Below are 14,800 nucleotides of genomic sequence, written 5' to 3'. Positions count from 1 at the left end.
TTATTTTAAGACTTGCAATGAGAGTAATGTTGTAAATTAGGTATGAGTAAGTTAAAAATTTTCTTAGTGCACACCTATATTCACCTTGTAAAGCATCTGTAAGTAGCTGTGATTTAATGCTACTTTTATATTCACCTTTAAATACACCAACTCTTCATTTGCTCTCCAATTTCACATGCTCCCTGTGCACAAAGATAGCAAGAACAGCAGTAACTTTTCTTCTCACCTGCTCAGTCTCAGCTAACCCAGCACCTTTCACAGAGGCACTGGAACTGCATTCCAAAACTGGCACAAGTTCTTCTGGTAGCTCCTCCATCTGCTTCAGTCCATCACAAATACAGGCTGGTGTTTCTGTTATGGTAAAGCACTGGACAAGTGTAATATCACTCCCAGACAGTTGCACAAAAAACAAACCCAAAACCATCCCAGCAGATATTTTGAACAGAAAAATATTTTGGTGAGGGTATGCTTGAAATTACCTTCTCTACCAGCAGCATACATCACCACTGATACAGACACAAGCACAATGTTAAACAAGGAAACAAGCTTCATAAAACCCCCATAAATACTGAGGTCTAAAAGAAGGTGTATTTGGGGTTCATAGTTCCCAGTCCCCAAAGCATTTACAAATGGAAAATAGATTTCATTACAGTGGGCAGGTGAAAACTTATGGATTAAATTTATAGGTTAAAATTATTCAGTGCAGGTCTGCATTTACATACACTAAAATTTGCTATAAAATTCCCATTAATTTATGTTGGAAGAATTAAATCTTCACTTTAATTGCACAGAAATGAAAGCAAAACTCTGATTTCTTTGCATACCAGACTCTTTATCATGTAGCAGTGTAACTGGAGTTTGAGTAGCTCTGCTTCTGAGTGAATCCAAGACAGCTCCCCACTTCAGATTCTGAACTTCATCTTGAATTAGATCTCCATTCTTAAAGGGAAAAGGGGGAGGAGAAAGATAAAGCCCCACAGATTATAATATATATGGTGTTTGTGGTATGAAAAATAGGCACATAAATTTCCCTTGCTATTTTACATTCAAGAGACCCATTATTTCATTAGAACTGCTACTGTTCCTTGCAGTTTTTTTATTTCAACATTTTCCAGTAAATGCTGTAGTTGTAAACTTTCCCCTAGTTTTCCTTTCATACTTTACAGAGCGTTAAGGAAGAAAATTTGAGTCATAAACCTGTAATATGTCAGATCACAGGTGGAAGAGTGACTATATTATATGGCCATGAACAAAGATAAAAAAAAGTCTAATCAAGTAGGGAACTAGACTAATAGTTCAGTGCCCAGCTACAAAGACAATTGTTCATAGGTTGGAAGAACTCAAAGTGGAATAATCATTCAGAAAAAAAATTATTTTTCCATTGATAATTTAATTGCAAATTTCATATTCTGGTCTTGACATTTGAGTCCCTGATTGAATTTGAAAATTTTGACACTTCCTGATGCAAAGCAGATACCCCTATTGCCTGGTAACAGCAGACCACATTTCACATGCAATGGGCTCATTTTCAGTGAGCAGAAGAATCAGATTTGATTGTCTCAGCAAAACACACCATTGAGATGGTAACCAAAACAGCTACAGCACAGAAACCAAGCCAGCACAGGCACTTCTGGCTTCCTGCACTGCTCTGCATCAAACATCAGCAGAAAACAAATCTGGTCCCTTTGCATTGAGCTGCAACTTCAAAATTACATAGGGATGGGAAAGGCAATGACTTCCTAGTCTTCATTTCATAGTGAGTCAGCAAAGGCTGCTGATTTTCCACAGCATCACCAGTGAGAATAATTCTTATTCCAATCCAAGTCAGCTGCCTTGTTGTTGTATTCCGTTAAAAGATCTTGACTGGGAGGTGCAACTTAAGTGGAAACCACAACATTTCCAAGTTTTCTTCCCTTATTTTCTCAGTAATGTCCAATAATCGAGTGGTTTGGGTTGACAGGTACTTTAAAGATCATTTAGTTTCCACCCATCAGTCATGAACAGGCACATCTTCCACCAGACTATGTTGCTCAGGCCCCATCCAACCTGGTCTTCAACATTCCCAGGGGTAGGGCATCCACAACCTCTCTGGGCAACCTGTTTGGCAATGCCAATTCCTTGAAACACAATAATTCATTTCCTGCACCTTTTCCTTTATTTCTTCACAGTATCAACCGCTGATTAGTATGTGGGTAGTGTCAAAGTTACACAAAATGATGTATAAGATACAATGCTCGGATGGCAGAACATCACACTGAGAGATCAAGACCTCAGCTGTCATGTGAAAGCTGTAGAAAGATGCATCACCTGGTGTTTCATACTTTTCCTTCACCTTCAACAGACCCCCTAATGCTCACACCTAGAAACTGTCTGATAAGTTAACACACAGCCACATGTAACAAGCTGATTTTTTTTTTTTTGTTCATTTTTCATTCAGGCACATACTGCAATTGGAATACTGTAGACAGGAGTCTGATACTGACTTTGGAAATTCAAATTTTCTACAAGATTTATGTGGCTACATTCCACCATGAGATGCAGTTCACCTCTAGGTGCTCAGTCTAATTGGATTTTGTGTTACTGATGAAGATGCAGTAATGACTAAGACTAGTCTTTAAGAATAACTGATGTGATTAGTATTTGAGTGACACGGTATTTACTGAGAAATCTCATACCATGTGTATTGCACAAGAGTGTGATAAGCCTGTCTTCAAAAACTAATTTTTTCCTGGCTGTGAAATAGGCAAATGATCCCATTTGCTCTTTCACTGAGAAATGTTATACTAGCACTTTTCTAGGAAAGTGACAGCACAAAAATCTTTTTGGTATTGCACACATTTTCTCATTTTTATAGCTGTTGATGGAGAATGATGAGCTCAAATAGGATTTTTCTTGTAACTATTTTGGCTTAAAGATCGAGGTGATGAGACTGAAAATTGCTGTTTTAATACGTGCTAGTAAAACTCCAGATAAGAAAACCCTCTTCAGTTTTACAGAAAAACACCAGGTGTCTCCCTCCTCCTTTTATCATAGATATTGAATTTTTTCCCTATCTCAAGTAATTTTGTATCAGAAAAAAGCAAGCTTATTTGAAGTACCAAAAGAGGAGGAAGAGACAACTAGAAATGCAGAAGGCACAAGATTTGATGCTGCTGATGCTATATACAGCATTTAAAGAACACCCTGCAGTAGACTAAAATAAACACAAATTATGACCTATTTATTTATAGCAAAGAGTGGGTAACAGAGACTCTAACCTCCCATGACACCAGAGATGTAAATTAATTTCTTAGAAAAGAAATGGTTAGAAAACTTCATGTAGAGGAAAAAATAGGCTTTTATTACAGTACAGCATAGAAAGAGTCCTGTTTCTTGATGACTTCTTGGATTAGTCTCAGGAAATTAGTCACTTGTGTATCTTGCTTTCACACATTCAAGTAGCTCAACATTTTTTTCTCTCTCAATTTTATCAAACCAATAGTAATTCTTCACTAATTCTTCTCTGGCTCTGAAAGCCCTCACTCCTCTCAATTTTGGCTGTGCAGTCCCTTCATAGTGCATTTGTTTGTTTTACCTGTTTACAACTCAGTGCAATACCCCAAGAAGTATCTTAAAATATTTTTAAACCCTATTCTTCATTCCCAAGGAAGAGTGAATACACCAGTTAAAGTAACTCTAGCAATGGCTCAGGGTGAGCAGTTGGTTTTTCTGCCACCTTGGGGCAGCTACAGAGACACATGGGCTGAGCTGCAGCTTCTGAGCTCTCCACAGAGATCACCCAGGTGCTGCTGGTTCTGCAGGATCATCTTACACTCTGTCTCTCACAGTGAGGCAGCCTCCTGGAGCTCACTGCTCTGGGACTGTAGAACCACTGATACAAAACCACCAGGCATGCAAAGGTGCATTCAACTACCAGGTTAAAAATTTTGTCTTTAGTTTCTCTAGGTTTATGGATACAAAATCCTCTCTAGCTTCTCCCAGCTCCTATACATACTATATGAAAAGGTTTTGTTCATGCCCATTACTTCTTGGTTAACTGCAGATAAAATCAGGAGAGTTCTTGGGATATCAGGTCGCAATCTGAATGTAAGGCTTAGCTGATCTCGCTTTATTTAAATTCTCAGAATAAAAATACCCTCCCACCTCAGTGCATGAAGAATAAAACTTTGTTTGAGTCCACTCTGTGAAAAGAATTGCTCCTTGTCAGCAAAATGAATTGGCAGAAGCTGAATGCCATATTCCAGCATACACAGAGCTTTCCCATGCAGTGCTGGAGTGAAGTGCTCGAAGCAAACAAGTCCTATTCAGTGTATTCAGGGCATATCACAAAGCTACAGAGCTGCAAACCATGGAGTATCTCAGCTTGCTCCTGGTCATGAATGCTGCATCCATCTTCCCTTGTTTACCATTATCCAGAAAATCTCATAGACAAGATTTATTGTCAAGTGTGCTTTTTGCTCCAGCATTTGGGCATGAATAACATGCAAAAACTCATCCAACCATATGTGTCCTCCTCCACTGAATGATGTCCACTAGACAGAGGTCTCAGAAGTTCTTCTGGGCTCTACTTCTAGTGCCAACTGAGACCTTTTGCTGTGAGCACATTGCTTCAAAGCTTAAGAAAAAAAGATTTTTTGAGTGTCCTCAGTGTGCACCTGACAAAAGCATTGATGCAATGAAGCTCCAACTACTGATTCCAGTGAGACACTGGGAAGTACTAACAAATAAGCAAAAATAAGGAAAAAAATCAGGCAGGATAAAGCCTCACACTTGCATCTTGACCACACATCTAGTGACAGATGTGATCCAGGGTGATATGAAGATAAAAACTAATTACATTTTGCATTAGTTTTACTTACCAGTTGACTTACCAGGTTAACACTGTTGTCCCCATCTGCCAATCTTGTATGTACTTGCACATTCTTGTCTCTTTCTTTCTTTTTGTTCAACTTCACAATACCTTGATCTTTTAAAGTTCTGTTTTCATCTAAAAGCTCCTCCACTTTTTCCTGTAGCTTGATTTCAGACAATTTTAAACTATAGACATGATGGTAAGATTCTTCCAATTTTGTTCTGAGAAAGTCTTCAGTGTCCTGACAGCACTGCAGTTCAGTCAGCAGGTCTGCCTGTTCTCTTCTGGTGTCCTCTCCTTTTCCCCTCAAGGACTTCAAGTTTTGCTGAAATGCCTCGAGGTGGCTTTTCACATCATGCTCCACATTTTCAATACAAGTCTTCCATTCCACTTCTTCCACACCAGGGTGTTTACAGCCCTGAGTCCCACTACACACTGACTGCAGCTTCTGCTGGAGGTGCTGCACCATTCCATCTTCCAACTCGGATGTCAAAAGAGCAATCTGGGCATTAAGATCTAGGACTTGCTTTTCCAGCCTAGATACCTCACCCTGAAGGTAACAGTCCCTTTTTCTCAGCACTGCTGTCTGTTGTCTCTGCCTTTGTTTGTAGTGCTCAAAGTATTCTGACTGGCTTTTTATTTCATCTTCTTTTGTCTTCAGCTGCTCCTGAAGCCAATGCAATTTTTCCTTGTACTTCTTCTCTGACTTCTTTTGGTTCTCAGCCTATCATTTCAGTGAGATGTATGGTTAACATCTTAGCATTAAATCTCTTCCCTTATAATTTTTCCTTATTCAGTGGTAAGTGAGCCCCTGTTTTCTGAAAACTCAGGAAATTTTTTAAAAGCCAGCAAAATACTGCATTTAGAGCAAAAATAACCTATTTCATCATTTCAGCCCTCACTGAAACAGCTCAGTAGAAAACAAACAAAACACAAACTCACCAACATCTAGTACTAAATGAAATACAGAAATTTTTTTAACACTTTTTTTTTTGCATGTTCTACAGTACATATTAAATAAAAATAAACCTTCGAACAGTAATTCATATATCCAGCTCTGATTTACACAATAACAGGTGCTTAACACTGACAGTACTGTAGCACTGGGGTGTTACAGGCAGAGAACTCTCTCTTATAGAAAACAGAACACACTCCTTCCAGAGCCTGAGATTTTGCCCTTTGCTCTTCACCATACCTGTCATCTCCCAGCTCCTCTTATGAGCCTCCTGAGAAAGGAGAAAGGAACAGATGCCTTTTGAAACAGTTGGAGAAATACTTTGGTATTCTCATTTACACTACAATGTGTTTGAACACAGAGACAATACAGAGGTGAAAGATGTCAATGAAAGGCAGAAGAGGCTTTCAAGACTCCCATACTGCCCTTGCTTTGAGCAGAGTAAGAGCCACCACTATCACAGGGACATTGCAGCAACTTTGAAGCAAGACTGAAGGTACAGAGACATGATGGAATGACTTTGTTTTTTTCAAGGACTTCTTTAGATCAGTCATTTTGATCTTCAGTACTTTCCTGTCTGAGGCGTTTGCTGGCAAGGACTGGTCAGAAGGAATACTAGGCTGAAAAATCAGGTAGATGTGGGCTGATACTCCATTTTGTTAACTCTGAATGGGAATGAATGTCTAAGCTTCCCAAGTTGTGACAAATGCATTTCACTTTTAATTACAAAACCAAAGACTACTCTTCATTCTTGTGCATCTTGCCACACAGTACTAGTGTCCTGTCAGAGTATTCAACTTTGATCTAAAATACTGAGAAAATGAAAGTATATCTTTTGATAAAAAGAATAGAAAGACATAGTTTCACTGAAAACTTTCATTTCCTCTCCATTTTCATTAATCCATTCAATGAGGAAACAAGGTAAAAATGCCTGCTCTATGGGGCTAGAAGGATAAAGTTTGACCTAAGAAGAAGTACACTGAATGGGTTCTAGGGAGAAAGAAAGGAGTGGGAGCATAAATTTAAAAGATCAAGGGCCCAAATGAGAGAAATAACAGCAGCACTGTCAAAAACAGTAGAGAAAGCTGGGGGAAAAAAAAATCCAAAAGTTCTTCTGATTTCTCTGGTTGTAGAAAAAGAGAAAAGCTGAGACAATTTATTGCTTAAAAACAGAGGTCACTGGAGATGAGCTTGACTTATAAATTCCTACTACAAAGAGAAAATAAACTAGGTCATTTGCAACAATACCCCCTCACCAGGCTGATCAGGTCCTCTTGAATGTCTCGCAGTTTCCCTTTAACACGGACATTGGCATTTTCCACCTGCTCCAACTTCACATTGAGCTGATCAATCATCACAAGAAGTGTTTGCTGTGACAGCTCCAGCTCTTTCATCCTGTGAGAGCAAGAATGAGCATTTTAGCTAGTACCACAGTACAGATGGATAAGTAGTCACAAGCAATGCACCTTTATTTTGTATTTGTCTCCCAAAAATAAATATTAACAAATTTTTGATCACAAATATAACAAATTTGTGATAACAAATTATCATAAATAAAACAAATATACTTAATTCTTAACAAGTCTACTAGGTTTTGGACATTATGCTGGAGAGTGTCAAAACTTTTAAAGGCAACACCTTTCTGCTGACTTAATAGGAACACCATAAACAAACACATTTGCAAGATTTCTGTTCAGTGGGGTTTGGCATGCTATATGAAGGAGCAACTTGGCATAAAAACAACCAAAACACTTCAGTCCCTGCAGGTACCTGATCATAGGATTTTGCTATGTTCACTATGTTAGTGAATTCAAATTTTATGACAGTAAATGCTTCCCATCAAAATTAACATCACAGGTAACCTACAAGGACCTGTGCTTTAGGGACTGAAGTGAAAATATCTTACTTGTAATGTACTTTCACTGGGTACTGAAACCTCTTATACATAATTGTATTGATTTTGTCCACAAAGATGGATTTTGACAAAATACAGGTGAAATTGAATTGAAATACAGGTGAAATACAGGTGAAATTGAAATACAGGTGTGCTTTGCATGTTGCTATTAAAATGGTAGTGTAACATTCTGAAGCATGGTATGATGATCTTTGAAAACAGATTATCATTTTCACTAAAATCCCACTATTAAAATATTTCTTGCAAAATTCCTTGATGAATTCAAAACAATTAAAAATTATACAAATAATTGTTTTAATGCCATTTATATTTCCTATCCTTTTTAACTTTGACTTTCTTTAGAACAATGCTGTTGCTGAGGATCAAAACCTTATTATTCTATTCAAATGTATAATTAATGCTTAATGGCACCTTCATCTACTGTAATGATTAGCATTAACATACTAAATTAGATGAAGCTTTCTGAAACAGGAAACGTTTTTTACAACATGAAATTCCAAATTAACTCTTATTTTAAAAGGAAAGGGATATACTTTACAAACAGAATTTGCACCATATGAATATTTGAGAATTAAACATCCTGAGAAAGTTCTCTGGTTATTTGCAACAATATTTTAGACCATGCTGCAAATCTTACTTTAATAATTCTTTAAAAAATGATTATTGCATTTCTATTCTGGCAGCTCTACAAAATACTTACACATGCATCTTCTCTGACAATCTAAAAACACATAAAATCTTTCTTTTTGCTGGTTCTGTATGTATCATTTGACAGCAACTACCCAGGGCAAAGCAAAGAGTACATCTGTCAAATAAAAATAAATTTTAATGAAAACTCCCCTTTTATTTACCTCTTTCTTAGGATGGAATTTGACTCCATGTAGTCCTCTAGAACACCTTTCAGTTTTTGCTCTGACTTTTCCAGCTCTTGTGTTTTGAGGTTCAAATTCTCTTCTCCAGCACTGTTTACTTTTTCATCAGGTGTGCTTGCATCTTCTAATTCCTGGAAAACCCAGGAAGTAGCAATTTTAACACTGAAATTCAGGACAGCAAATCCTTCATTCCTGGGCATTCTAATACAGTAACAAAATTCTTGTTCTCTGCCAGATGAAGGATCCATGATGAAAAAAAGCCCAAATTAGGTTCTCAGTGCACTACAGTCTAAGCAAGCACAAACAGAGCCTAAGCCTCTGATGATCAAATGAACAGTCCTTCTTGATTCTGAACACATTTATTATTAATGAGGAAGTCTCATTTCATTAGCCCCATTAGCGTGTATGAAGGGAGTTACTGTTCAAACCATGAGATGTCCATAAAAGATTCAGTTAGACTAATTAATAAAGGAATTAGCCATCAAAGTTTTGAAGAGAATAATTTTCTACTAAACATGGGAGTTCATAAAACTGAGTGTGTTTGTTTTGAATAAAGGTATTACATTATTATTGTTTCAAAAGAGAGACTAAAAAAAGGATATTTCCTATTCAAAAGGCATTCTGTAACTATTTCAGAGAAAACATTCCATTTATTTAACTGATATTTTGGAATTCTGCACGCGGTATTTTACTTATATCTACTTCACTTCTGACAGGTTATGAAACCATGTCTGAAACAAATTTTCAAATTTGGGCTTTAGAAGGAAAGCTAAGTTTGGCTTTTTTGCCTCTTTTAGTCACAGGTCTAAAAATTCTTCAGAAACTCACTTCAGTAAGAAAAGACCTATAACTGTGTCCTGGTTTCTGTTGGGACAGAGATAATTTTCTTCTTGGTAGCTGGCACAGTGCTGTGTTTTGCACTCAGGATGAGAATAATATTGATAACACTCTGATGTTTTGGCTGTTTCTCAGTAGTGCTCACCCTGACTCAAGGACTTTTCAGTGGCTCATGCTCTGCCTTGAGGAGCTGCACTAGGAGCTGGGAGGGAGCACAGCTGGGACAGCTGATCTGGACTGTGCAAAGGGATATTCCACACCACAGAGCTTCATGCTCAGTGTATATACTGGGGGAATTACCCAGAAAGGGACTGATTGCTGCTCAGGAACTGGCTGGGCATTGGTCAGCAGGTGGTGAGGATTTGTAGTGTGAAGCACACTTAGTTCTCTTGGGTCCTATTACATTCTCTCTCTCCTTATAAATTACAATTATTATTAGCATATTATTATAGTAATATTTTGTCTCAATTAATAAACTTTTTGTATCTCAACCCATAAGAACTACCTTTTCTCTCTGATTCTCCTCCCCACTGGTGGAGGGAGGGAGTGGGGGAGTGAATGGGGGAGTGACTGAGTGAGTGGCTGCATGGTGCCTAGCTGTCAGCTGGGTTAAACCTCACCCAAATGGCACCTGTGAAATGCCTTTCATTTTGCTACATTTTTGTTGATTTGGAATGGGATCTGTAACTGGAATTCAACCACAGAGTTTGGATTTATTACTGAGGAAATAATGCAATTACTATTTTTTTTGGGGGGGGGTAGACAAATGCTGAATTTTCAGTGCACAGAAGATAAAGGTAACATTTTTGATACTGAGGAGTAGAAAATTGCACAAAATCAGAATTTAAAAGAAGTTCTCGTATCACCTCATGGTTTTTTACGTGCTATTCACAGGTTCGGTCAATTAAATAAAGTTTTACAATTTTGGTCAATTTTATCAACTCACTAGCCTTATGTCAGCCGCACTAGGACCTAGAGGTAAAACAATTCAGCCACTCCTCGATCCCTTAAGAAGCCTTGATACCTAAAAGCTTCAAGTGTGGATGGACATCAAAGAATAATCCATGTGGACAACAAAGTTCACACCAATTTGTGATCTCTAGACTTATCAAGCCCAGTCCCTTCTCAGAGACCATGCACCCCTGAGATCTGTTAACATAACTATGTTTCTCCCCTGGACAGTATGATTTCCCAAATGGAACAGTATCTTCAATTTAGAGTTCCTTGAGACATGAATATTTTGTCTGTACTTATTATTTGTAAATGGAATAGACATCCTGTTCTGTGACAATGGTCATCCCTGAACAGCACTGCAAAAGGCACATATAATAATATTGAACAGTGTTACTCTTCTCATTAACCATTTACAGTGAAAGCCAAATTAATATCATTTTAAACTGTAGCATGAAACCAGGAAAGCTTTTACAACTGACATAAGCAATGAGAAACTTACAGTTTCCTTCTTCACTTATACAGCTGTGACCTACGATTTGAAAGCTGTGTCACAAAAAGGGAAAATCAGGCCTGTCCTCTTGTATGGACTGAATCCCAGAATAATAGAATCATGAAGGTTGGAAGAGACCTCTAAAACCACGAAGCCCAACCACTAACTCAACACTGCCAGGTCCAGCACTAAACCATGTCCCCAAGTGCCACATCCACACACCTCTGAACACTTCCAGGGATGGTGATTCTACCAGCTCCCTGGACAGCCTATCCCAAAGCCTGAACACTCTGTTACCACACTGTACCCATTCCCAGCTCTGTAGTAAATACCAATACACAACAGATAGCAAGTCTGTAATTATATACTCAATTTTCCAAAAGTACAAATCCTGCTAGCTCAGTGCAGAAAAACACCACCATAAATGTAATGGAAAATTTCAGCCCAATCAGCCAGTTTCCTTGAGAAAACCATCACATGTAAATTACTGAAATGTAATAACAAAACACATAACAAAATAAGAAAATGAAACTGTTCATACCTTCTCTGCTTTGTAAGAAGACCCTCTCCTGTCCATGCAGTGCACTTATCAGGGCAGCCACATGCTCCAACCATCCCATGTTTGTGCTTATAGTTTCATATTCAAAGTAGAGATGAGCAGAACTGTGTCTATGAGAAGTGTTTCTTTGCCAAGTGAATCGTTCCTCCATTGGCATCAGGTTTGATTATCTCAAGCTCTGTTTACCTCCTGTAGTGGTCCTTTTCTTCAGAGTGATGCAAGAACTCTCTTTTGCAGTGAAGACCTTATTTTATCACATTCTCTCATCATACTTCTGAAAGCTTTAACTAAAACATGGAAGAATTTATATTTGAAAAAGACATTCTCTAAATGCTTGCTCCCTTTGGACAATATATTGTGAGCAACACATTCATTTGGGGATCTAGATTCCAGACTTCTGCATGATCCTTGTTTCCAAGGTATATTGTGCTTTCTATCAGGGTTATTCAGACCCTGACATCAGCCACAGTTTGCTGCATGTGACTGAATTAATCCTGTGGAGTGTCTCAGCTTCTTCTGCAGATAAATGCTTTTGTCCAGTGATTCTTTGTGCCAAGTACTTCTCTTCAGAGCCTGATAATTATGTGAGAAAACTGGCTGCTTCTGAGGCTGATTCCTGCACCTCCAACAGGGAGAAATTCAGTTGCTATGACAAAACTTTTCCTCAGCTTTCTCTGGCCTTCCTTAGTTGTTCACCGCCTTACGTTATTTTTGTCAATCATAATTTCCACTTCATGTGATGTATTATTGTAACCATTTAATTCATGTTGGAGTTCATTGTGTCCATGGGAGTAGACTTGTTTCTCTGTGCCTTTCTACACAAATATGATTTTCAAGAAAGCGTGAGGGAGAAGAAAGTTATCTTCTAATATTGTGCTCTTAATGTTTTCATCTTGCCTTAACATTTCGGAAATAATTAAAATTATCTATTTCTTCATATTGCCTTTCCAGCTCTGATTTGCTTTTCCCTCTTTGAAAGGGCAATGTTTTTTCATTTTCTAATCATTCTCTTAAAAAAGATCTTTTCAACTTTAATTTTTTCAGTCTGTGCTTCACCCCAGATTTTTCTTGCAGTTCAGGTGGTCAGTGACTGTTTAGCTACCTCTGCTGGTTGAGGTTGTGCCATTTTTGCTTCCCAGCAGCTAATGACAATGGTTTTTTATTTCATCTGAGAGGATGCCATGATTTTCAAATGTTTATGTTCAACTACTTCTCTGCTTATCACATTCATCTGCACGCCCATTTCTCCAAGTCCCTCTTTCTTCTCAAAGAGATAAGTGAGCACAGCACATCATGCATTCTCTTTTCCTGACCTCTCAGGCCACCACAGAATCTGCCATTTTCCCAGTGCTGTCTTTACAAGACATTGCCTTACTTTTCAAGAAACATTCAAAAAATCATATTTCCCACACAGTTCTCACCCAGTTTAAGATTTTCATATTTCAATCTACCATCTTGCTTTTCTCCAAAACCTTTCATTTCTGCACCTGTGGATTTCCAACTTAGGAATTAATTATGAATTTTACCACTGCAGGGTTGTAAATCTTTATTTGTTTCCAGCTTTGAACAGTTTGCTTCTTGTCAGCTATTTACTACAGACAAATTAATGTCAAACACTTAGCTTTTTGTATATAGATATTAAAAAGGAGATCCTGTGTTTCTTGGGTGAAATGCAAACCACATTTGTTGAAAGCATGCAGTATGGAGACAAAAATCTCAGTACTGTAAGAAAACCATTTGGTAGATAACAGTTCACATAGCAGCCAGTAATTGCACTTGTATTTTTTCTGCTGTTTGGTTGGTGTGAGAGTGTAAGCTCTGTTTATAGTTTTTTTCAGTGTTCATGATGTGCTGGTCCTTATTTGATTGTGAAATCATTCCAGCTTGAAGCCATATCTTTAAAAAAATCTCTAATTTTAAATTCAAATATTTTGCAGCTTCAAGTATTATGCAAACTGTTTTACGAAAAAATGCACCAATTTAAAGCTGCTTAATAAATATTTTCTGTATTTTTGCACGTGGACTCAGCTTTTCACTCCATAGGTTCTTTTAATAGCCTGTAAACAAAATAAAAACCAAAATAGGAAACAAAAACAACAAAGAAAAGAAAAAGTCTGCTGAGCTTTAGATAAAAAACATTACCTTAGAAGTAAGTGTTGGTATCCAACCCTAAATTCACAGACAGCACAATGCCTTTCTGAATGTTTTATATTACCTTCAAAATAACTAGAATCAAAATTACTATCAGTAAATCACCTGGTTTGCCTTGAAACAGTTAACAGTTTTCAAAAGTCCAACTATAATTTTCTTAAAATTGGCTTTTCTGTGTTAGATTAATCAGAGACAGATTCACCTCTGGCAAGATGAATTAAAGGACATTGTCCTTCACAGGAGCACCACAATGTGATGTACACTCCTTGAAATGTCAAAAGCTGAGTAGTTCTGTGGCCACACAGTCATTGTCCCTGTGTTATGTCAAAATGTTTGTCACCAGGATTGAATTTAATTACTTAAGTACTTACTGTTAACAGGAAGAGTGGCACATTTTATCAGCACAATGCATTTTCTGGAGACTAATAATATTTGCATTTTTTAAATTTTTTTTCTCTTTTAATCCAAGGGGAACTCATAATACTATCAGCTAATATCAGCATTGGAACCTATAGATCCCTTGAATTCATAGCATGTCAAAATACTTTAAATAGAATTTTAAAAATGTTGGTGATTTCACTAGGTCTATTGAATGTTTATAAAGTATCTCTAGACTTGCCCAGCATATTTTTTAACATATTTAAAAACAAATATATTCATCCAGATGTTAGCACCTCTAACGGGCTGGTATAAAAAACCTGGATGAAATTCCAAAGAAAACAGTTTGGTGACTCCTTTAACATTACATTTTTCATCAAAAGAAAGCTTCTGCACCTGTAATGAAACAATAATACCCTAGAATTACATTCCACTCATCTGCATCTATTACCATTTTATTGAAAAATAAAAAGTATATGCAGCAATGCATGTAATAGAAGTCCAGAGCCAATTTCAAAGAGTATCAACACAAAGATGATAACTGAACATACTGGACCTGAACAAACCCTAGAAAGAGCCCATGATAATACAGATCTGATTTCTGAAAAGTACATGAGATCTGGGCAGAAGACTATTTCATGCTTAATGTAAGGTGAGTATAATAGGGGTTTAGGGTAACTATTGTCATCACTCTTTTTCAAGTCATACAGGACTTGATAGCAGTTTTAATGATGCTGATTAAACTCCTACTACCAGGAGATTCCTTGAATGTAATTCACAACAGATTACGAAGAAGACAAAGCTTGGAAAACTTGTAAAGGTAAAAGCATTGTGTAA

At 37.4% G+C, this 14,800-nt stretch overlaps 2 protein-coding genes across 9 annotated transcripts in view; both read right to left on the bottom strand.

The window, feature by feature from the left end:
* C4H4orf50 (chromosome 4 C4orf50 homolog) overlaps positions 1-11,542 on the bottom strand; it is an 84,516-nt gene extending 72,974 nt beyond the window's left edge. For both annotated transcript variants that reach the window (XM_085059774.1, XM_085059773.1), the window contains exons 1-6: positions 11,417-11,542; positions 8,574-8,725; positions 7,064-7,202; positions 4,872-5,576; positions 825-939; positions 227-351 (exon numbers count right to left, since the gene is read on the bottom strand). In XM_085059774.1, the coding sequence (XP_084915900.1) occupies positions 227-351; positions 825-939; positions 4,872-5,576; positions 7,064-7,202; positions 8,574-8,725; positions 11,417-11,452 (1,272 nt within the window). In that variant the 5' untranslated portion in view covers positions 11,453-11,542. The remainder of the gene's footprint in view (positions 1-226; positions 352-824; positions 940-4,871; positions 5,577-7,063; positions 7,203-8,573; positions 8,726-11,416) is intronic.
* Positions 11,543-13,368: 1,826 nt separating this feature from the next.
* JAKMIP1 (janus kinase and microtubule interacting protein 1) overlaps positions 13,369-14,800 on the bottom strand; it is a 145,405-nt gene continuing 143,973 nt past the window's right edge. For all 7 annotated transcript variants that reach the window (XM_085059783.1, XM_085059776.1, XM_085059780.1 and 4 more), the window contains one exon: positions 13,369-13,491. Coding sequence is in view for 6 of the 7 variants with exons in the window: in XM_085059776.1 (XP_084915902.1) it covers positions 13,459-13,491 (33 nt within the window). In the remaining variant the exon portion in view is untranslated. The remainder of the gene's footprint in view (positions 13,492-14,800) is intronic.

Source organism: Lichenostomus cassidix, chromosome 4 (genome assembly GCF_008360975.1).
Source record: "Lichenostomus cassidix isolate B80296 chromosome 4, HeHo_3.0, whole genome shotgun sequence".
Classification (NCBI taxonomy): Eukaryota; Metazoa; Chordata; class Aves; order Passeriformes; family Meliphagidae; genus Lichenostomus; species Lichenostomus cassidix.
This window is presented reverse-complemented; position numbering and strand designations above follow the sequence as displayed.